Source organism: Martes martes, assembly GCF_963455335.1.
Source record: "Martes martes genome assembly, chromosome: 7".
Taxonomy (NCBI): Eukaryota; Metazoa; Chordata; class Mammalia; order Carnivora; family Mustelidae; genus Martes; species Martes martes.
In genome coordinates, this window is record NC_137894.1 from 112,001,476 (window position 1) to 112,025,473 (window position 23,998).

The 23,998-nt window shown below is 41.4% G+C and overlaps 2 protein-coding genes across 6 annotated transcripts in view; one reads left to right on the forward strand and one right to left on the reverse strand.

The window, feature by feature from the left end:
• Positions 1 to 14,614, forward strand: part of ARG2 (arginase 2) — a 31,513-nt gene extending 16,899 nt beyond the window's left edge. Inside the window, exons 3-8 of the mRNA XM_080808028.1 lie at positions 6,635 to 6,812; positions 9,707 to 9,866; positions 10,788 to 10,882; positions 11,102 to 11,206; positions 12,485 to 12,621; positions 14,131 to 14,614. Of these exons, the coding sequence (XP_080664154.1) occupies positions 6,635 to 6,812; positions 9,707 to 9,866; positions 10,788 to 10,882; positions 11,102 to 11,206; positions 12,485 to 12,621; positions 14,131 to 14,336 (881 nt within the window). The 3' untranslated portion in view covers positions 14,337 to 14,614. The remainder of the gene's footprint in view (positions 1 to 6,634; positions 6,813 to 9,706; positions 9,867 to 10,787; positions 10,883 to 11,101; positions 11,207 to 12,484; positions 12,622 to 14,130) is intronic.
• The window catches only part of VTI1B (vesicle transport through interaction with t-SNAREs 1B), a 32,652-nt gene continuing 19,214 nt past the window's right edge, over positions 10,561 to 23,998 (reverse strand). The window contains exons 2-8 of one of the 5 annotated variants that reach the window (XR_013967092.1): positions 22,843 to 22,901; positions 20,584 to 20,775; positions 18,262 to 18,435; positions 16,731 to 16,792; positions 14,712 to 14,899; positions 14,039 to 14,283; positions 10,561 to 10,680 (exon numbers count right to left, since the gene is read on the reverse strand). Coding sequence is in view for 3 of the 5 variants with exons in the window: in XM_080808029.1 (XP_080664155.1) it covers positions 14,765 to 14,899; positions 15,852 to 15,906; positions 16,731 to 16,792; positions 18,262 to 18,435; positions 20,584 to 20,775; positions 22,843 to 22,901 (677 nt within the window). In the remaining 2 variants the exon portion in view is untranslated. Of the gene's footprint in view, positions 10,681 to 14,038; positions 14,284 to 14,572; positions 14,900 to 15,851; positions 15,921 to 16,730; positions 16,793 to 18,261; positions 18,436 to 20,583; positions 20,776 to 22,842; positions 22,902 to 23,998 lie in introns of those variants that run through there. The other 4 variants (XR_013967091.1, XM_080808029.1, XM_080808031.1 and 1 more) reach the window with 4 other exon arrangements.

Consider the following 23,998-nt stretch of genomic DNA (forward strand, 5'->3'; position numbering starts at 1 on the left):
CCTTTGTTGACTGGTGCCATGTGAGCAGGTATGATGAGCCACTTTTAGGCCAGAGCCTTTAAAAAGCAGACAAGCCTTCTTTCTTCCTCTCCTGCTGCCTTGACCCCAGGGAGACCCAACCTTAGCCACACAGATGGCAAAGCTCTCATGATGGCAGAGCCACAAGCCAGAAGGAGCTTGATCTCTGAATCACTGAACAGAGGAAAGCCTCCTGCTGACCTAGAATGCCACCCCCCCCACCTCCCCGATGTTAAATGAACAAGAAACCAGTTTACTGGGTCTGAGCCATTGTTGTGGGGGAAGATTAGTTACAGCAGCTAAGCATACTCCAACACCTTATTTAAAAATAGTATGAACTGTGTTTATGTACAAAGGTCTGTAAAGCTGGAATAGTCAAGCCTGGGAAGTGGGGTAGGGACTTTCATGATTAGATACTTCCTTATTGATTTTATAAAAATTTTCTACCAGTAAGGAAAGAGAACAACAAAAATAGCAAAACAATGCTAGTATAAACTTTACTTGATGGGGGAGTCATTCTTTTTTATTTTATTTTATTTTATTTATTTATTTGACAGACAGAGATCACAATTAGGCAGAGAGACAGGCAGAGAGAGAGGAAGGGAAGCAGGCTCCCGGCCAAGCAGAGAGCCCGATGTGGGGCTCGATCCCAGGACTCTGGGATCACGACCCGAGCCGAAGGCAGAGGCTTTAACCCACGGAGCCACCCAGGCGCCCCTGGGGGAGTCATTCTTTGACCCCCCCACCCGACCCCCCAATCCTCTCTGAATTTCCTTTAAGTCATTTAACACTCATTGTCCTTAGTCCTTACCTGGCACCTTTTTTTTTTTTTTTTTGGAAAATAAAGAGCAGAATTGGGAGTCCAATAGGGTGGACAACTCAGGCAGGGTTTCTTAAGATATTAATCCTTTCAGGGGGTCTGGTCCTCAGTTTTGTAGACCCAGGAAGAAAAGGGTTTTTGTTTAGATTTTATTATTGAAGTATAGTTGACATACAATAGTAATTTCAAGTACACAACATAGTGACTGGACAAGTCTGTAGATCCACAGTGCTCACCATAAGGGGTCACCACCTGTCCCCAAACAATGTTACTACAATATTACTGAGTATACAGGACTTATTTTATAACTAAAAGTTTGTACCTCTTAATCCCCTTCACCTACATTGCCCCATCCCTCTACACTCCTCCCTCTGGCAACAGTATTTGAGTCTGTTTCTGGTTTTGTTTTTTAGATTTCACATATAAGTGAAATCATATGGTATCTTTCTGTCTGACTTATTTCATTTAGCGTAATGCCCTTCAGGTCCATCCATGTTGTTGCAAATGGCAAGATTTCATTCTTTTTGCAGCTGAGTATTTTAAAGATTTTTATTTATTTATTTGACAGACAGAGATCATAAGCAGGCAGAGAGAGAGGAGGAAGCAGGCTCCCTGCTGAGCAAACAGCCCGATGCGGGGCTCGATCCCAGGACCCTGAGATCATGACCTGAGCCAAAGGCAGAGGCTTTAACCCACTGAGCCACCCAGATGCCCCGGCTGAGTATTTTATTTATATATATATACACATATATATATATATAAAACATATGTAATTGTAAAAATGCTGCAATGAACAGAGGAGTGCATTTACCTCTTTGAATTAGTTAGGAACAGAAATCTTTTTTTTTTTTTTTTTAAAGATTTTATTTATTTATTTGTCAGAGAGAGAGAGAGAGCGAGCACAGGCAGACACAGTGGCAGAGGGAGAAGCAGGCTCCCCGCGGAGCAAGGAGCCCGATGCGGGACTTGATCCCAGGACGCTGGGATCATGACCCGAGCCGAAGGCAGCCGCTTAACCAACTGAGCCACCCAGGCGTCCCTGGAACAGAAATCTTTACATGCAGAGCTTAATCAGGATTTCCAACCCAGAGAATCACGCTAACTGTGATGTGTATACCAAAATGCCCATTCATAATTACAGTGAGCAACAGCCCTTCCGACATCCACTGTTAGGAGGCCCTCTTGCTGGTATGAGGGCAACAGGGAGTCTAAGTGAATAATCAGGGAGGTTGTTTGGAGTAAGGAATGAGAGCAAATGGAGTTGGATAATCTTAGAAGAACCCATTATCTAGACTGTGAAGTAATCTGCTGATCTACTTCACAGAGTTACACGATTAATGACCCAAATCCTTTTATGAAATTTGGTCTCTCTTCCTTGGAGAGCATTATCTTAAACTGCCAAATTCTCTTTAGGGTCTTTTATAGGCTTTTTGCAGCTTTCTTCTTTAATAGTGAGCTGAGTACTATATTCTCTCAGTTACTGGAGTCTACATCCTAGATTCCATGACCGGACTTGTGTGTTCCCCCAAGTTCTGTCATTTATCCACTGGGTTGATTCCTAGGTATTTCTTATTGATCATGTGAAGATTAAATGAGTTAATCACCAACAATTAGTTAATATTAACATTAATTGGATAATAAAGCTTTTCTATTTATACGCTTAATATTATAAAACACCAGGCATGCCCTGATGTCTTATACCTACTAAGAACCTAAATGCTTGATGTGGCTCAAGGAGGTACACAGATAAACATGGATAGGGAAGGAGAAACTGACAGTCAGAATCTGTCCAGCCCAAGATTATTGCCAACAGCAAGACCTGATAAAGATTATTTGACAGCACAAGCAGCGGGAGCAGGAGAGGAAGAGCAGGTTCTCCGCAGAGCAGGGAGCCTGATGTGGGGGCTTGATCTCAGGACCCTGGGATCATGACCTGAGCTGAAGGCAGAGCCTTCACTGACTGAACCACCCAGGTGCCTCCGTACTGAGATCTTTTTTTTTTTAAGATTTTATTTATTTATTTGACAGAGAGAGATCACAAGTAAGCAGAGAGGCAGGCAGAGGAGGAGGGGGAAGCAGGCTCACTGCTGAACAGAGAGCCCGACACGGGGCTTGATCCCAGGACCCTGAGATCATGACCTGAGCCGAAGACAGAGGCTTAACCCACTGAGCCACACAGGCGCCCCTGTACTGAGATCTTATAAAGTGCATATCCCTTATGGTTTTTTATCGTTTTAAAGGATTTTTATAGATATTTTATTTGGTCATACTTTTTTCTCTTGGATCCCAGTGACTTTGGACTGTTATCGTATTCTCCTATCTTCAATATTTTCTCTTTCAGTTTTCCAGATCTCTAGGCATTTTTAGGATTATATTTTAAAATGCAATAACTGGGGTGCCAGGGTGGCTCAGTTGGTTAAGCAAGTCCCTTTGGCTCAGGTCACGACTCCAGGATTCTGGGATCAAGTCCTGCCTTGGGCTCCTTGCTCAGTAGGAAGGCTGCTTCTCCCTCTAACTGCCATTTCCCTTGTGTGCACTCTATCTGACAAATAAAATCTTTTTTTTTTTTAATTTTTAAAGATTTTTACTTATTTATTTGACACAGAGAGAGAGACAGTGAGAGAGGAAATATAAGCAAGAGGCAGAGAGGGAATATACACAGAGGGAGTGGGAGAGGGAAAAGCAGGCTTCCTGCTGAGCAGGGAACCTGATGCGGGGCTCGATCCCAGGACCCTGGAATCATGACCTGAGCCAAAGGCAGATACTTAGCAAGGGACTGAGCCCCCCAGGCACCCTAATAAATAAAATCTTTAAGAAAAAAAAATGCAGGGGCGCCTGGGTGGCTCAGTGGGTTAAGCCTCTGCCTTCAGCTCAGGTCATGATCTCAGGGTCCTGGGATCGAGCCCCGCATCGGGCTTTCTGCTCAGTGGGGAGCCTGCTTCCGCCCCCACCAGCCTGCCGCTCTGCCTACTTGTGATCTGTCAAATAATTTTTTTTAAAGATTTTTATTTATTTATCAGAGATCCTAAACCATTAAAAAAAAATGCAATGACCAAAAGATACACAGAGTTCTGCAGCTGTAGCTGCTTCTTAATTTGGGGAATAGAATAAGGTTTTCCATTTTGCTTCTGATATTCCTTTTAGTGGTGATTCATTGGATGGCCTTTTGTTACAAGTCACTGCTTCTCAAATGTTTACATTCTCTTGGTTGTTTAGCTTTGAATTGAGTATGGATTCAAGAGGTAAAGCTCAAGGGGTACCTGGGTGGCACAGTTAGTTCAGTTGTCTGACTCTTGGCTTCAGCTCAGGTCGGGATCTCCTAGTTGTGGGATGGTGCCCTGTGTCTGGCTCCACGTGCAGTGCAGAGCGTGCTTGGGACTCCCTGCCTCTCCGACCCTGTGTGTGAGTGTTTTCTCTCTCAAATTAAGTACTTTAGGGGGGAAAAAAAAGGTATAAAGCTCAAATGTGTAGTTTAAATTCAAGGTGGGTCCAGGCTCATCTTAATCCAAAATTTTTTTTTTAAGATTTTATTTCAGAGAGAGAACATGTGCGAGTGCAAGTTGGGGGAACGGTAGGAGAGGGAGAAGCAGACTTCCTACTGAGCAGGGAGCCCGATGGAGGGCTTGATCCCAGGACCCTGAGATCATGACCTGAGCCAAAGGCAGACACTTACCTACTAAGCCACCCAGGCACCTATGATCTTAATCTAGTATTAAATCTCTGCCTGTGGGGTGCCTGGGTGGCTCAGTGAGTTAAGCCTCTGCCTTCGGCTCAGGTCATGATCTCAGGGTCCAAGGACCAGGCTCTCTGCTCAGTGGAGAGTCTGCTTCCCTTCTCTCTCTGCCTACTTGTGATCTCTCTCTCTCTCCCTGTCAAATAAATAAATAAATAAATAAATAAAAATTCTTTAAAAAAAAACTCTGCCTGTATTACTCTCCAGTGACCACTCCTCTTCCCACGCCTGTCCCCCAAAACTACCTGGACTCCAGCTTGAGAAGCAGGGCCTTAAGGATACAATCTATGGTGACGTTATATTCCCTGACAGTTCAGATCTGTTCATGAGAGAGTTGGATTACTTAGGCCTAACCCTAAATTTATTGATAAACCAATTTATTGGCACCAATTTATTGATATATGGTTACATGGCAAGAATGGTACTTAGGTAAAAAATGAATGTGCAGTGAAGGTGGCATAGTTCTTCGGAATATGTGAAATCTGAGTGAAGTATCCTAGTTTTTTTTTAAAAGAGAAGTCTATACTTTTATTGACCTAATGGGCTACTTGAGGGGGATTGAGGTGGAGGAGTGGGTGACCCAGATAGTGGGCCAGCCATAGTCATGGGCTTGTACATGGGGGAGGACTCGCCCAGGTAGTGGCTGATCATCTTGGGCTTGAAGGCCACCTGGGTGAAGGTCTTGCTGTTGTCGAGGCCCACCATGCTGCCCACCGTCTTGGGCAGGACGTTGCTGTCCTGCGTGTGTGTATTCACCATCTCTGGCTTCTCTGTGGGCATTGCCTCCTAACTGGCTCTGCACAGGTGCCTTAGGAGCGAGTGCTGCTGCCACTGCTGCCGTGTCAGCTACTTGGAGGATGTGGCCAGCAGGTGGTCTATGTGTATGCCACAGCAGGTGAACCTGCGGGAGGTTCGCTGCTGCTTCGGCATTCTGGTATCTTGTCAGCTTTTCTAAAAAGGTCTCACTTGTTCTATACAAGGAGGAATCAAGAGGGATTCTTTGGGAAACAAACTGTAGTCAATACACATTTTAGGGGCAGATAATTTGGGTCCTGCTTCTGCCACTTAGCAGCTATGTGATTTGGGGACTTTATTTCCTTATCTATAGAATGGCATGTTTTAATTGCCAATAGGACTGTTGTGAGTTTAAGTAATTTATGTCAAATGGGGCGCCTTCGGCGCCCAACTCTTGGTTTTGGCTGAGGTCATGATCTCAGGATTGTGAGATCTGGCCCCAAGTCCAGCTCTGCACGCTTAGTGCAGAGTCTGCTTGAGATTGTTTCCCTTTCTCCTCCGTTTTCTAACGTAAGTAAGTAAATAAATAAATCATTTAAAAAATCAATCAAAAAAAAAAGAAAGCATTTACATCAAGCAGTTAAAACACTGCCTAGGATCTTTGTACGTAACAAATGTTTGGCATTTCTTTTAGGATGCTTTAGATCCTCAGATTGGCCTTTCATTAAAAAAAAAAAAAAAAAGTTTATGGGTGCCTGGGTGGCTCAGTTGGTTGGATGACTGCCTTCAGCTTGGGTCGTGATCCCAGAGTACTGGGACTGAGTCCCACACTGGGCTCCCTGTTTCGTGGGGAGTCTGTTTCTTCCTCTGACCCTCTCCCCTCTCATGCTCTCTCAAATAAATCAATCTTAAAAAAAAAAAATTATAACATGAAAATGTCTATGTATTTTTTATCTAAATTAATAGTACTTAATTTACTTTAAATCCTATGGTTCCTTTTGGTATTTTACTTATACTCTATAACTCTGGGATATCTAAGGTCTAATTGCTACCAATTTTGTGACTATTGGGTTAAACCAGTGGATGTTTCTGGACTTCACATTCCAAATCCAAGCTTCTTTGTCTGTAAAATGGCATTCCTAATGGAATCTACCCCCAAAGGATTGCTGGGAGAACGAGACCATCCTGCCAGTCACATGACATTTTGAATTTTACTGTGGCAAAATGAGTATGACATGTACTTTGTCACAAGTTCTGATTTGTGGCCCAGGCCAGTAAGAGTTGGAAAAACATATAATTAATCTTGTCATTCCCCCATGTGTTTCCAGGCTGCCGCCTAAAAGATTTTGGAGATTTGAGTTTTACTCCAGTCCCTAAAGATGATCTCTACAATAACCTGATAGTGAATCCTCGCTCAGTGGGCCTTGCCAACCAGGAACTGGCTGAGGTGGTTAGTAGAGCCGTGTCAAGTGGCTACAGCTGTGTCACTGTGGGAGGAGACCACAGGTAAGCTGGGATGCAGGGGTGGAGGTGGGGGCGCTGGATTGTATGGTGCTTTGGGCTAATCAGTTAGCTTGTCTTATTTCCCCACTTAAGAGGACAGTACCCTTCAGAACTTTTATGACATGATGTGCTTAATAGCATTTTAATAGCTAAGATCCTGAGCTGCTGGAGGCACCTGTGGTTTTCAGTTAAGGCACACTGGATAGTATGATGACAAGCTCAGAGGTAGACTAAGGAAAGTTTTTAGACACGGTATGTTCCTATTTCATTTTGTGCTTATCTCTTGTAAAGTTTTCCTAGGAAGAAAGGTCTTATGACCTTCACTTGGCCATTTGGGAGAATTAGAAGGATCCATCAGTAGTCTGAATTTGTGAGGTATTTGTGTGTGTGTGTTAAAGCATTTCTGCTAACCTGTTATAGATTTCCCACTTGCCATGTGACTATGTTCTCTACCTTCACTGTGTGGACCCGTAGGTGACTAATAGGTCCTTCTCTTAGTGAGTCAGCATGTACTTTATTGAACACTGCTTGGTGTGTTCTCAAGCAATGCTAGGGATTGTGGAAACTGTGACCTAGTAGGACTAGATGAAATAAATACACATGGGATGAAAAAATATACTGAATTCTACAGAATTTTAGAGAAGGGAGAGATCATTCTGGGCCAGAGGAGTCCTATTTGAACTAAGTAATAAAGGTTTTTGGTAGAAAGAAAAACAGCATTCAAATACTAGGATTGCTGACTGGGCACTTCATATATATTCTCTTTTACCCCTCATAATGCCATGAGGCAGATACAGTTTTACCTGATTTACTGCTAGGAACACTGAGGGACAGAGGTCAGATAACTCAACTTCTAGAACCAGTAAGTAGCAGGGTGGGATTCAAATTCAGTGTGACCTCTGAAGGCAATTAACTTTTCTTTTGAGAGCCAATCCAGTAACTTCCCCTGTGGTGCACAGAGAGCTTTTTTTTCCCCTTAACAGAGGTTGAAATCTTTGTTACAATTTTAAGTGCAGGTAGATTTCCTCAATAGGAATAAAATTTTAGGTAGAGTTAAGAGCAGTCCAGGTTCTCTATAGCTATCAAATTAAATCAACTAGAGGGTGGATATTCCTCTTAGCTCAGTGTTCGCTCTCATTTGTATTGACCTTCTAATGATTGTCTAATTATCATAGTCTTCGGCTTTTCTTTTGTCTATAGCTATCTACTGCAGCCCTGTCACTATTCCTTATTCCCTATTCAGTGCTCGAACCTAGGTCATCTGAAGATTCTAGCAGGAAAGGATGAGTATATAAACTGAACAGCTACTGAACATTTTAAAGGAAGGTGGCATCATTAGGTCACCCTGCTCCTTTTACACAGTATAAAGCATTCCCTTAGACATCAGACTAACTGAGTTAAATAAGACAAATTATCGCTTTCTTCTAGAAAAAGGAAACTGTCTAGTAAAACTAGAGGATATGTCCTAAATCACCTAAATTTCCCAGAAATTTCCCTTTCTGGGAAAAACCTGATTCTGACGTAATCCACTACTTTTCACACTAGACTGTGCTATCCTTCAAAAAGGCCCTACATGGAGCATGGAGCTTAAAATGCTGTCTCATGCCATACTAAGGAGAGCTGTAGTTAGTTCCTTAGATGCTTAAGTTGCATCTCCCATCTATGTCAAATTCTTCAGTTACTGTGAAGCTGGGCACCTTTCCAAACAGGATTTCATCAGCTATATTCCTACAACTGGGACAGGACAGTTGGCCAATGCACACAGAGTCCAAGGACAAGGAGAGGCAAAAAAATAAACATGAATATTTGAATGCCATGCTAATATATAGAAGATAACATGCAAATAAACATTTATTCAGTCATCTAAATGAGGTCTTTAATTGGGTTCCCATTACTTTAAGGTCTTTATGTGATACTTCCTAAAAGGAAATGTCAAAATTGTTACTTGCTAAAAAACTATAATGCAAATTTTTATCCTTAAAAAGTGAATGACTAAAAATAATTAGATCTCCCTGGTCTTCCTTAAGAAGTATTAAGTATTTGTGAGTTCTTACATGTGAACACATCATTTAACTGGATTTCTTTTTTAAAAATATTATACATTTATTTTATGTTATATATTTTGAATATGAACTAAATATAATATATAAAATATATAATAGACATTTATATATTATATATAAAGTTCATAGGATACTGCCTTATTATAGCAATATAGAAATTTATCTGAGTTCAGGACTGTGTAACATAAATTTTCTTTCTTAAGGTAAGGCACAAATAGTAAAAAATTCCTCTGTGATCGAGGAGCCATTAAAAAAAACAGTTTTTGAGATAGAATAATTTAGAGGAAAGAGGGGAAAAAATATTTGATCTTACAGGCATTTTGTTCATGGCTTATTGTATTAGTTATTTTGCTAATAAAAGAATAACAGAATTCACAGGTAAAATGGGGGTTTTACATGCTAACTAATATATTCAGAAAATTTTTTCTTCTAATTATATACATATACACATGTGTGGATGTATATGTATGTATTTTTTCTTTCATTTAACTGGATTTCATTCACTGAACAATATTGAGGTCCTTTTCTGGGCCCAGGGCTAATGAATCAAATTTTAGGGATGGGGGTGGGGTTGTGGAATACTGACATCTGTCAAACTAGAAGGGTAACCAGTCAACAAGCTTTGAATCTTTGGAACCTTCTCTTTCTCCCTCATTCAAGGTTAATCTTTGGGAACTACAGGCCTGGAGACTTTTTGGTCATCCAAATCCAGCCTTAGTCTGGGGCCCTGACTTTGCCCTGAGGACAAAGTGTGAGCTGCACTGACTGAGGATATTTGTTATTAGTGATGTTTGCCAAACAGAGGGCCTCAATTACTATGTTTGTTCCTTGTAGCCTGGCAATCGGTACCATTAGTGGCCACGCCCGGCACTGCCCAGATCTTTGTGTGATCTGGGTTGATGCCCATGCTGATATCAATACACCCCTCACCACTTCATCTGGAAATCTCCATGGACAGCCAGTTTCATTTCTTCTCAGAGAACTACAGGACAAGGTCAGTGGGCTGAAATGAAAAGGCTAAATGGCTTTGCAGGGGTTATGCTGGGGCTTTGAGAACTAGTTTGGTAAGACTTCTGTGAAGGATGGGCTGAGGGTGGTGGTAGAAATGTTTAGTATACCTTCATTTGTTCATCAAACATTATTATGGGCTAAGCAGTCTAGTCGATGCTAGGGATATAAAGACTACTAGGACAAGGTCCCCTGCTCTGGGGGGAGGGTGTGTGTGTATGTGCATGCGCGTGTGTGTCAGTCATAATTTGCAAGAAAGGAAAGTAGCAGTGGGTATTAACTCTAGTGATTGATATACCCACTGCAGGAGGACTTCTTGGTTAGAGGTTCCCAGGCCTGCCTCACTCTCAGACCCACTGGTCTAGAGGAAAGCAAAAACCATGATTATCTCTAGGTAATATTTTCCTAGGTTGGTGAGAAGACATGGGAGTCCATGTTAAGCATAGACTAGAATCTGTATATTCTTCCCCTCAGTGAGGGACCAAGTTTAACCAGGACAGTACAAAAGTTATTCATTAGGCAGAATTTGTGTTTTGGCTGTAGACAAATTAAGATGGCAACCAGATTGTGTTTCAAGAACCAATCTGTAAACAATTCAGTAATGTACAAAGGGGTGGAAAAAGGCTAATCAGCAGTATTCCTGCTATTTAGGTAAGTTAATGAGAAACCGTGGCCACCTTAGGAGAAATTTTTTTTTTTTATTCTGAGAAATCTGTTCTTCAGCTGCCTTCTGAATCATTTCCACTTTTGTAAGTTCTCTTTTCCAGATCAGGTGTGTCTTGTGTTGCTTTAAGCATGTCCTGTAGGTAGGAGGAGAAAGCAGATGGCATATATTGGGAAACACACAGTGATTATCTTGGTGAGACCAAGAATCCTTGATGAGTCCTGTCCATTCCTCTTTTGACAGGTACCACAACTCCCAGGATTTTCTTGGATCAAACCTTGTATCTCTTCCCCAAGTATTGTGTATATTGGTCTAAGAGATGTGGACCCTCCTGAACAGTAAGTTGATATACTGGGGTTAAGCTTTGGGTCTATCCCAGCCATTTATCTTTTTGACAGGGTGTTCCTTGCCTTAATCTCTTCTAGGTCACTAACAGGACAGACACCCCTCCCCCCAATATACTTGATTAAAAATGTTCTTTAAACTAAGGACTCCTGTGCTTGCTTTGGCAGCACATTATACTAAACTAAGGACTCCTTCCTTTATCTCTCACACAGTTTTATTTTAAAGAATTATGATATCCTGTATTTTTCCATGAGAGACATAGATCGACTTGGTATTCAGAAGGTCATGGAACAGACATTTGATCTGCTAATTGGCAAGTAAGTAACTTATAATGGATGTCTACTTACAAAGGGAAAAGTCCCAAAGGAAATAGGGCAGACTCCCAGTGAGCAGCACACTTTAGCCTATCTCTTAAGGATGGCAGCTTTTCTTTTAAAATAAAAGCAAAATATGTACACACAGAAAACACTCAAATAATTTGGAAAGGGAGATTATGAAACATAGGTCCTATTCTTCCTCTGGGGTTGAGATGGGGTTTCCTTGAAGTCACTGGCCACCTCCTCTGTGTCTCATGAATTTCTCTTTAGCTCCATTTTTAATGCCCATCTTTTGAGATGGGAAGCATTCACAACTGTCCCCTTCCTCCTGAGCTCACTTGGTGATTCATCTGAAAGTTTTATATCGAGCAAATCTTGGTAATATAGAAAGATGGCAAATAAATGCCAAAGCCTAGTTTTTTTTTAAATTTTTAACTTTTTATGAGTATATAATGTATTATTAGCCCCAGGGGTATAGGTCTATGAATTGTCAAAGGCTAGTTTTTTTTTTTTTTCTCAAAGATTTTATTTATTCATCTGACAGAGATCACAAGTAGGCAGAGAGGCAGGCAGAGAGAGAGGGGGAAGCAGGCTCCCCACCGAGCAGCGAGCCCGATGTGGGGCTCGATCCCAGGACCCTGAGATCATGACCTGAGCCGAAGGCAGAGGCTTAAACCACTGAGCCACCCAGGCGCCCCTCAAAGGCTAGTTTTAAGGGCATGTTCTCAGTGCTGAGACTTTATGTTCAAGTGATTAATGTAATTGCTACCTAGTAGTATGTCATTTCTTAAGCTGTAAGAAATTTAGTTATCTACAATATATGTGTCGGATGCTAGTTTCTACTTTAGGATACCTGTGCTAAACTGAAGCTAAAACTGGGAGATAAGATTGCAGACACCAAATCAATTCCGTTCAGCTGTTGTTACATGGAGAGAGTAAGAGCAATTGTAACCTAGGTCAGTCTAACGTGAGTCAGACTCTGTCAGAGCCCAGTCTCATGGGGAAGTGAAGAACTGTTAATGAGAAAGGCTCTAATGCCTAGGTTAAGTCAGAAATATAAAGTGGAGTCAGTCTGAGGCACAAAGAACAAATGGCAAAATTATGAGGTGGTATGTAGGAAGCAAATATGGTAATACATAGTAACTTCCAGAGTAGAAAACCTGGAAATGTGTATTAGCAAAGTACCAGGACTAACAGCAGCAAAATCAAGGAGTTGCAACTGTAGAAAGGATCAATGTCCAAGCACACCCAAATGACTGTTCTTATCTTCCCCTCAAGAAGACAAAGGCCAATCCATCTGAGTTTTGATATAGATGCCTTTGACCCTACCCTGGCTCCAGCCACAGGAACCCCTGTTGTTGGAGGACTGACCTACCGAGAAGGCATGTACATTACTGAGGAAATACACAATACAGGTAAGAAGGGATCAACCTGCTAACTGTGTAAGTAAATACACTGATGCATTTTGCATTCTGGAGGGCTTCTTCTACTATTTCAAATCATTACAGATACTGTTTTTGTTTAAACTTCTTTAAAAACCCCATGGTCAGGCTAATAAAGGATAGTCATTTGAAGGCATGTATGGACCTGGATCATATCAAAATATATGAAGTACTGAACAAAAAATTGTCTACTTAAATACTTATTAAATACAAGAATAACTTGCCAAACCGATGTCGTTCTTCGCATCTGAACTGTCTAAAGGCAGACTCAGATTAAAAGGCAAGGCCAAGAGGCTTACCCTAACCTTAAAATGAGTTAGTTCCCTTGGGAGTTGAGAATGGGGAGTTAAACCTTCTCTTAAAGATATTTCAAAGCTGGACAGTATCTTGGGTCCTTTCATAAAGGATATGCCTTATGCTAGAGCTTTGATAGGAGCTTTAATGTTTGATAGGAGTTTTAATATGGGGATACTAAAGATGAATGGTTGACAAAGATTACTGAGTTGGCTACACAGGTTACTGTCCCCACATTCATCCTTGTTTGCAGTTTCCATTTCTGTCAGAAAGCTTCTAGTTCCCTGAAAGTTACTTTAAATGACCTTACCTTGCAAAAATTAAACAACTACCACATGATACTTCAATACCATTTCATGAAATTGGGGTCTAAACAGCAGAGAGCCCCCAATGAAAGGTCTAGTGCTACAGGAAACCCTTGAGTGATTGGGATACATAGGGAAATTGAGGACTGTCTCTCTGGAGCCTACTGGCACCTCAGACACTAAAGGAAGGAAAAGAATGCTTAGGTTTATCAGGTCTGACAGTGGTAAGATAGTTACCTTTTCAGACCCACAGTCTTAGATGTTATCAGTTGTTCTTTCATTAGTGCCACTGAACCTGTGTGTTCAATCCTCCATTTTGGTTCCCAATGACCCTACTTAGAGCAGAGGTTAGTAATCTCTAGTAGTTAGGTGGGTCACTATGATGGGACAGCTCAGACCTGCAGGAATAAGACTAATAGATGCACTAATGACTATACTTAGGGCATGTGGGGTGCCTTAAGAGAGCAACAGAGTTCAAAAATGCGACGGCTCAAAAGAGGGAAGATGATCTCTTCATACAACTATAGACAGACATCTGGAAGGTTCCTAGTAATACTGGACATGGCACACATTTTCCCACGTAGGTGGGAAAATCCTTGTCTACCTCTTCCCCACAAGCTCTTTCCTTATCCAGACAGCGTGACAGCTCTGCCTATTAAGTTGGTTGAACAGGGATGATAAATTGTAATCTTACTCTAGTATATAGTGTTTGAACTTCCTGCCCAAGACGAGGTAGGTATAAGGGGCTTCCTGACAGTATGTAATTTTAATAGTAGAAAATGACTTTTTACCTTGGCTTGTTGTCTAGTGGGATGACCCTCTACTACCCTGAAAGTAGCAGCTAGGGTAGCTTCTGAGGTTCTGTCATATTTTGTTCTTTCAGGGTTGCTGTCAGCACTGGATCTTGTTGAAGTCAATCCTCAGTTGGCGGCTTCAGAGGAAGAGGCCAAGGCTACAGCTAGCCTGGCAGTGGATGTGATTGCTTCAAGTTTTGGTCAGACAAGAGAGGGAGGGCACACTGTCTATCACCAACTTCCTACTCCCAGTTCACCAGATGAATCAGAAAGGGAAGAACGTGTGAGAATTTAGGAAATTCTGTGTGCTGACATGTTTGTCACGAAAGACATTCCAGAATTATGAGGCATTTGAGGAGACCATACTAAATGGTCATCTGGGTCAATACTGCCTTAATGAGAACATCTGCGCATTCTTACAACTGTAAAGTTTCCTTTCCCCCTCCATTTTGGTGACCAATAATACTACTGAAAGTTTGTTTTTTCTTTTTGCAGTTCACAGGGTATTAATATGTTGGAATACTATGTAAATTTAAAGACGTCATAAACAGCATTTATTACGTTGGTATATCATACTGGTCTTGTTGCTGTTCCTTCACAGTTACGCGGTTTTTTGTCTTCCCTCCCACCTCCCACGGTCTGGCTACACAGGGCATCCTCGAACCATTACCTCACAGCAGCACTATGCTTATTCCCCAACTTTAACACCATTCATTCACAGGGTCAAAGTTCTGGTCCACAAACCCTTCCCTCTAGGAAGTTCAGTGCTTGTGAAAGAATTTGTAGTACACCAGGCCCCCTAGGATGGCCAGCTCCAGTAAGATGACGATGGAAAGCAGCAGCTTGTTGGTTGTCACTCTACAAAGAGAAGCAAAGTAGGGAACAGTCAGAAGTGTGGACGACCTTATTTCTTTCTGTTCTTAATACTTAGGGGTTTGATGCGGTAGCCAAGGCTGGATACACTGTGAGGCACACTGAATTTTTTTTTTTAAATCACATAGTCACTCAGCAGTTCTTTAGCTGGTAAGTGCCAACTTGAAAGCTTTTTTCAGTTGTAACTTAACGATAACGCTACCTCACGGAAATACTGATGATTGGGATAACAGATGATAACAGATACCAACACATAAAAATGGTTTCTTCATTTTAAAATATGTTCAAATAGTAGTTAATTCCTCACTTTAAAAACGGGTTTTCTAGGGGTACCTGGCTGGCTCAGTTGGAAGAGCATTCAACTCTTGATCTTGGGGTCGTGAGTTCAAACCCCACACAGGCTCTAGAGATTACTTAAAGTAGGCTCCACACCCAACATGGGGCCCGAACTCACAATCCCAAGATCAAGAGTTGCATGCTCAACCAATGGAGTGAGTGACGTGCCCTGAAAAATATTTCCGAAATCAGGCTGAATCATATTTCAAAAAAGGAGAAATATAATACTGCTAACTATTCTTCCTCCATCAACCCAAATGGACATCTTTATAAAGGTAGTATAAGAGCTTCAAAAATTTATTCTTTTGTTAACAAAGAATGTCATCTCTGGTTCTCATGTTAACTCTAAATTAAAGGTTTCCTCTTGTTTGACAAGGCATTTACCATTGTTTAGGAAAATCTCACTCTTACTAATTCCATGGCTCAGTTAATAGTTTTGTGTATAATAACTACCCACTTTAGGGTTTGTTTTTGTTTTTTAAAAGTTGACTTTTTGCTAACAGGGCAGAACTCCCTCATAAGGAAGAGGCTGACTACTATGAAGGACAAGCAGAGCCAAAAGCAAGTACTAAGCAGTAGCAGTAAAAAGTTTTTTTCTCACCAAGTTTATAAAAATATACTTCAAGGAATATAAAGCTCCATGAGTCCCATGTGCTCTGAAAAATATAAGCTGGGATTAAAAGTGGACAAATTTCTCACTACTCAAGTCAGAGCAGCATATACTTTTTTATTTTTTAAAGATTTTTTATTTGAGAGAGAGCACAAGTAGGGGAGGAGCAGAGGGAGAGGGTGAAGCAGACCCCCTGCTCAGCAGCTCCATTCCAGGACCCTGGGATCATGACCTAAGCCAAAGGCAGATGCTTAACCTAACTGACTGAGCAACCCAGTCGCCCCAGAGCAGCAAATACTTTTAACAAAGAATTTTGCCCTGGGGTATTTAATTAGAAAAGATAATACTTTATCAGGACCTTTGCAAGTCACTGTTTGTCTTAGTCACAAAATTTCTCTTAACTCTATTTTTTTTAATCTTTTTTTTTTTTTTTTTAAGATTTTATTTATTTATTTGACAGAGATCATGAGTAGGCAGAGAGGCAGGCAGGGCGGGGGGAAGCAGGCTCCCTGCTGAGCCAAGAGCCCAATGTGGGGCTTAATCCCAGGACCCTGGGATCATGACCTGAGCCGAAGGCAGAGGCTTTAACCCACTGAGCCACCCAGGCACCCCTCTTAACTCTATTTTTAAAATTACTTTCTGGGGGCGCCTGGTTGGCTCAGTCATTAAGCATCTGCCTTCAGCTCAGGTCATGATCCCAGGGTCCTGGGTTTGAGCCTCGCATCAGGCTCCCTGTTCAGCTGGGAGTCTGCTTCTCCCTCTTCCACTCCCCCTGCTTGTGTTCCCTCTCTCGCTATTGTGTGTTTCCTCTCTCACTGTCATGTTCCCTCTCTGTCAAATAAAATCTTTAAAAAAAGAAAACAAACTTACTTTCTGGACATTGAACGGAGAATCTTTCGACTTTTGCTCAAGTTTTCACTTGTGTTTACCAGCTGGGAAGAGAAAATAGCAATTATTTCCCCCTTCTAAAGTATATACTGTAGAACTTGAAGGTTCCTAAAATGACCATGGGCATTAAAGTGTGTGTGCTGAAAAACTCCATCAAACCAATTTGAATGATGGCCTCTGAATATATGTAGAAAAACTGGAAAGGACAAGATACTCGAATACTCAGTAAGTAGGCTTAGGAATTATTATATCCCAAGGTTACTGTGGGGAACTCCTGGGACCAAACTGATTCTTCACCTTGGCTACTCAAAACAGAAAAAGGCTTCAAGTGTACCTCCGTCGGTAACTGTGAGGAAACTTCAGATTTGAATTTCATCAGCCAAACTCCAGGGGAGCTTCTTGAGGTTTTGTTTTTGTAGGCTGGTGGATTACCACTTTTGGGATCTGGTTCTTTTTTCTTTACCCCTTTTACAGATACACTGAATTGTGAAAGGGATCATTCTTTTAAAAGCTTTTTAAAAAATTACTTCCTTTTGGTTGCCTGTTAATATCTAGATTGCTGGGGGATATTTCAACAGATGCCATCTGCCATCTGTTCCATTCCCCAGTGGCCATAAGTAAGCTGATCACTCAGCTTGTTCCTTGGCTTTTAAATTCAACCAATCCATTTGATGGATTACCATCAAATGTTTACCACCTAGTTGGTAAACAAGTTGCCTTCTCTACAGTATACTTGGAATTCAGTGGTTGTGAATTTTTACTGAGGAGGCAAAGGCATCATTCTGATTTAAGAATGGAGAACTGCAACTCTTAGGATATATGAGGAAATCTTCTCCAATCCCCACATGGAGGAAGTCATCCAAGTCTTGCCAATAGTATCTGTTCTTCAATTTGTATGGCCTCATAATGTTAAGAATATAACATTCTATTGGCAAGTTGTACTATTTTTAAAATTCCTATGCAGGTGTATGGAAAGGGAGGAAGGAGATGTTTTTCAGAGGCCTTGATATAGTTATTTCCTGTTTTCCTCCCACAGTGATCTAGCTTACCTTGGGTAACAACAGAGTTATAGTCCAGGACTGAACCTCTAAACTGTCAGGAGTACTATTTTATGACATGTGGAAAATAGTCTTGGATCTAAAGGACAAAAAAACTAGGCTTGTTTAAGTGGATGGTGCTTTCATAAGAACAGCATAATATCCTACTATAGATAGATTAATATGAGAAAAATCTCAGGTTGGTACTCTAGGAATTGAAGGACAGAGTGGCAACAATCTTAGAGTTGACAGTCTTCCATAAATGCAGAAACTGGGTTTCTTCAGTCTTTTTTTGGCCTCCAGTGACCTCTAAATCCAAGAGGTAAAATTATTTTCAAGATAAATCTCTCAGCCGAGAAAAGTGTAAGCATCTCAGAGGTCCTAACCCTGAATTCTGAACTGCTGTAGCTTCTGACAGTGGCAAGGCATCAGGATATAAAGGGCCCACCTACTTTCCCCTATCTGCTCAGACTTACCCTATTCTTAGTACGTTCCAACTGCTCACGTTGTTCCCCCAGCTCTTCTATGATTTCTGAGCCAATCTGGTCAGTTTCTGTGGCAATCCGATGAGAACGCTCAATGCTCTGTGTGGCCCGGTTCAGGCTGTCTGTGCCTTGTAGAAGCAATGCCCTTTGAGACTGTAACCGGTTCTGACAGGAACCGGAAAGGACAAGAAATGTTAAGTTCATTTACCAGCACATTCCTTGTGACCCTTCTGATGTAAGAAGGGATACAGTGCATGTACTGATTTTCATTACTTTTAAGACGTTAAAGATGCTAACTATAAGATTATTAGAATCCAATACAAGATCACATACCTCCCATGCCACTGCTTGTTATACTTAAATGTGAGGGAAGAAAAGAATTAAAAACATCAGAGCACTTTCCCTGATCTGGTGATGAATTTGAACTGACTTGTGGACTAACAAAAACTAAGAGGCAGTGGCCCAAGTTTGGGGTGCAGGAGCTATCCGAATATGCATACAGCCTATAACTGCTGACAGGGCAACAACCAACCAACTTAACTCCACAGCCTAGAACTAGATTAATTCACTGAAGATTTCCACCTGACCAGTACTGAGGATTGAGCGACCATGAGTAAGCTATTCATTTGCAGCACATACAGAATTCACTTAGAAGTCTGAAACACTATCGCATTTTGGAAGACACTTAAGCGATTACAGTCTTGGAAACCCAAAAAGAATTTCACCTCAGACCAAACAAAACAAAACTCTGAAGTTGCCACAATGGTGACTGCTCTCAGGGAAGGAGGGTCTGGGTCCAAATAAGCTGCCCTCATTTCCCAAGTGCCCTAATTTTCTAAATCCCTGCCAAAGTTTTACTTCACCTATAATCCCAAGCACAGAAGGCAAGATGACAGAAGTAGCCCTTGTCAGTCAAAATTAACCACTGACAAATGGGTAAGTTCTTCACTATTCAAAGCACTTACACATTCAGAAAGGGGTTGGTTCACAGGGCCTATTACTAAACAGGTTGACTCCTCGCACTAGATACCACCATCAAGAAACCAAAATACTGAGTTTTCAGATAAGTAACTAGTCTTTTCATATTTGGCATACACATCAGTGGACGATAAGAACCACTGCATGACACTGAAATAAACCCCAGTTAACTTTAGCTTAAAAGAAGCAGGAATAAGGACTTTTTTTTTTTTTTCAAGTAAAAGATGGGGATTTTTAACTAATTAGACTAAAAAGCAGTAAGATCATATAAATCAACCCCAGGTTTGGAACAATAATGCCATGAGGGTCGTATGTATATCTAAATTGTCTTTATAATTTCTGAAACTAGTAATTTTAAAGCAAATTATTGTTTGGCTTTATCTCCCCTTTTTTGGGGTTACTATTGATTTTTGGTAACAAACACCCAAAGTCACTTTATACCTCTCATCTTACTTTAACAAGCTTCATCTGACTGCCATTTCCCAGTCTTTTTTCACAACTGAATTCTGAAAAGTTTCTACCATTCCTTCTAGTTTTGACATCAGCAACGTCAGACCAGTATCATCTGAATATCTTCTGAATCAATCAGGATACATCATGAAACAGGATTGTTTAACACTGCACTATTAGCCTTTCTACATATGTGCAGTCTGTAGTTGTGGGGCCCCATCCACCTCTCTCCCACACTATTTGCCAAACCACTTGCCAGGCCATTTATATTTTGTGCAGTGGAGTGTAATTCCAAATGCAACACATCACATTTAATCTTTGTAAACTTGTATTCCTTTATCAAGCTTCTCTAGATAGTTTCAAAATATAGATTTTCAATTCTGTCCATCTAATTTTATAAATCAGAATAGTGGAGTCTAGAAAGGCACTATGGCTTACTTTCCATTACAACTAAATGAGCTATTAGCACCCGCCTGAGAAGCTTCCTGCCTTCTCTACTAGGTCTCTGGTCCTGGGCTATCTTGATATAATGTAAAGGACAGTTAGGGTTAATCAGTAACATTACTCTGGATAAATTAAAAACCTAACTGAATTTTTTGAGTGTAAGTGAAAAAGTGGATCAATGGATCGGAATACAAACTCTGGATACTAAGAATAGGAAACACTTGTATTCTTCCACTAAGCACCAAGTACTAGTACATAAAAGATACTAAGAAATCTAAATAAGCATGGATTGGAAAGCTCTGCATTAAATAGAGTAGAGGTGGTTACCCAAGAGACGAAGGGGAGTTGGATGCAGGAAACAGGTGGGAAGAATAAGACTGTACAACATGACTAATCTCTGTGCCACAGGCCCTTAAGGGGAAAAAAACAATTGAAGCTTACCATGTGCTCATTCTCTACAGCATATGAGCCATATTTCATGTCTCCTCGGCCCCCAGGTGTGGCTGTCAAAGGGGTGCTTCTCACTTCCCGATGGAGTTTGGCAAGGTCCTTCCGGTAGGTTCGGAGTTTAGACATCATAGGGTTACGGAAAGACAGGGGTGCGTAACGTAGTTCTTCTTCCATCTCTGCCAGCTAGGAAGGCAGAAAGTAGTGAATAGATGGGCTGGGTATTTTTCTCTCTCATCTGGTTATATGCCTAGTTTGGACTAACGAAACCACGGACAACCGCAAATAAGTATTCAACCATGTGTTCCACGAAGGCAGGGATCACATGTGACATGTTGACCTCTTTTCTCTGAGTGCCTGGCAGAGTGCCTAGCATGCAGAGAACAGGCATTCAAAAAGTATGTGATGAATGAGTGAAAAAACAAGGATTTTACTTCCTATTAAACATTTTTATATACATTATCTTATTTAATCCTCATTTAATCTTTCCTGTCCTCAATAAGGTAGGAGATACTTGCTACTTCTATTTCATATGTAAGAATTGAAGAAATCTGCTCAAGATTCCACAAATCTCCAAATTCCCTTTTCAGTATACCAATTTGTTTGTTTGTTATGGTTCAAGTGCTATCATGAAGCACTTTGAAGTCTACTATACTACAAATGATAGGGGTCTGGCATTCTTTCTTCCTCTTCTTTCTGAAAATCAGTCATTTGTCTCCATGTGGATAACCAAGGGTCCAAATCAGATTTCCATTTTCTTGGGTAAATAAAATGTAACACCCACACATGTTCACAAGACGCCATAAATTATTTTCATCTACTTGGGATGGCCAGAGTTGGAATGGTTAATTTTGCTGATGTCTTTGCAGATGTCTTTTAAAACAAAAGGCAGTGTGGCTACAACCACTTCTGAGGTACATTTTTTTGGTGATTTAGTAAGTTTAACAAGAAGAATAACTGATTTTATTTTATTATTTATTTGACAGACAGAGACTGCAAGTAGGCAGAGAGGCAGGCAGAGAGAGATAGGGAAAGGGAAGCAGGCTCCCCGCTGAGCAGAGAGCCCGGCGTGGGGGTCGATCCCAGGACCCTGAGATCATGACCTGAGCTGAAGGCAGAGGCTTTAACCCACTGAGCCACCCAGGCGCCCCAAGAATAACTGATTTTAATGGCCAGCTTTTTATTTTTGAGAGAGAAAGAGAAGGCAGGGGGGAATGTGGGAGAGGGGCAGTGGGAAAGGGAGAATCCCAAGCAGGCTCCATGCCCAGCATGAGACAATTGGAACTTGATGCCATGACTCTAAGATCATGATTGAGCTGAAATCAAGAGTTGGACACCCAACTAAGCTACCCAGGTGCCCCAATGGCCAGCTTTTAAAATGAAATTTTATTTTTTATTTTTTTAAAGATTGTATTTATCTGAGAGAGAGATGGGGAAAGTGCAGAGGGAGAAGACGACTCCCCGCTGAGCAGGGAGCCCTGCACAGGGCTTGATCCCAGGACCCTGATATCATGAGACAAAGGCTGATGCTTAACTGACTGAGCCACCCAGGGACCCACAATTTTTTTTTAAAGATTTATTTATTCATTCTAGAAAGTGTGCATGTGGGGGGAGCAGAGGGAGAGAATTTAAAAAAAAATTTTTTTTTTTTAATTTATTTATTTGTTAGAGAGAGACAGCGAGCGAGCAAGGGCAGACAGAGTGGTGGGCAGAGGCAGAGGGAGAAGCAGGCTCCCCACCAAGCAAGGAGCCCGATGTGGGACTGGATCCCAGGATGCTGGGATCATGACCTGAGCCGAAGGCAGCCGCTTAACCCACTAAGCCACCCAGGCGTCCCAAGGGAGAGAATTTTAAAGCAGACTCCCTGCTGAGTGCAGAGACTGATACAGCCCAATCCCATGCCCATGAGATCATGACCCCAGATGAAACCACGCTTAACAGACTGAGCCACCCAGGTGCCCCTAAATGAAATTTTAAAAGACCACCCAGGTAAAGGTTTGAGAATGCCCTTACTAACTCCTATCAGGAATGTATTATATCAAAGACTCATTTTAAGAGAGCATCCAAGCTTCTTCCATTTGTGTTTGTCGAACTCCCTCATCATGTACCCCACCAATGGCCTCATTCAGTAAGAAATTATCAAAATCAAGATCAACAGACAGGAACAGTTAATCTGTGATCAGGTAATAAGCATTACTTCTAGAAAAGACTAACTCCAGATAGAAGAAGTAAGGCTTTGTTCCCTGTACTTACCGTTTCATTTGCTTCTTGTTGCTTTTCATCAAAATCTCTGATCAGCTTCTTCTTCTCTTCTAGAAAAGAGAGACAAGTTTTAAGTGCTAAGTCCTGTTTTCATATATTTAGAGGTCATTCCCTCTGTTTAGAACAAACTGCCCAACCCTCCCCTGATGGGGCTAGTAGTACTTAAACATCTCTAAAAAGTACTTTTTTTTTTTTTACAATTTTTTAGCACAAGTACATGTGAGCTGATGGGGGTAAGGAGGAGGAGGGGGAGAGGGAGAGAAAGAATTTTTTTTTTTTTTTTTTAGAATCTTAAGCAGATTCCACATCTAGCACAAGGACGACGTGGAGTGGGGCTGCATCTCATGATCCTGAGATCATGACCTAAGCCAAAATCAAGAGTTGAATGCTTAACCTTAAGATTGAGCCACCTGGCCACCTGTAAAAAGCATTTAGAAATGCACTGGAACTTGTTATCATGATGATGGGGGAGGGGAAAGGGTAGGTATTATGAATGGAATTTAGTACTCAGGGAACAAAAATATCCAGGCTTGGGACACTCCTGCATGACAATTATCTGGCCCGAAAGGTTAGTATTATCCTACTAAGAAACAATACAGGTCTAAGTTAATCACTGTCGATTAATTGTCCCCTAGAAGGATCACACACACCTCCATCGACAAGAATGTTTAGCAATACTGATTCTTTGAAATCAGTATTGGGAAGCAGGCTTCCCACTGAGCAGGGAGCCCGATGCGGGGTTCAATCCCAGGACCCTGGGATCATGACCTGAGCTGAAGGCAGACTCCCAACGACTGAGCCACGCAGGTGCCCCCTTGTCCCCACTTTTACCTCCACTATAAAACACTTCTCTATATTAACCCTTATCAACTGCTTTTCTGCAAAACAAATTCAAAACTCACCTACTCTGCTTGCTGGGGAGAGTGCATGGTATGGTACATATTTCTTGGCCATACCCACTGATGGTAATATGTAAAATGATGCAAATAACACTGACGCACACAGTGAGAAAGTCATTCCCCTTTCAACTCTGTTTCAATCCTTTATCTTGTCATTTTGTCTTTATACGCTTAATTGACTAGCATGTCTTTAAAACTACTAATTTCTTCTTTAAACAAAAAAAAAACAGGCTTCAGCTGCCAAGCAG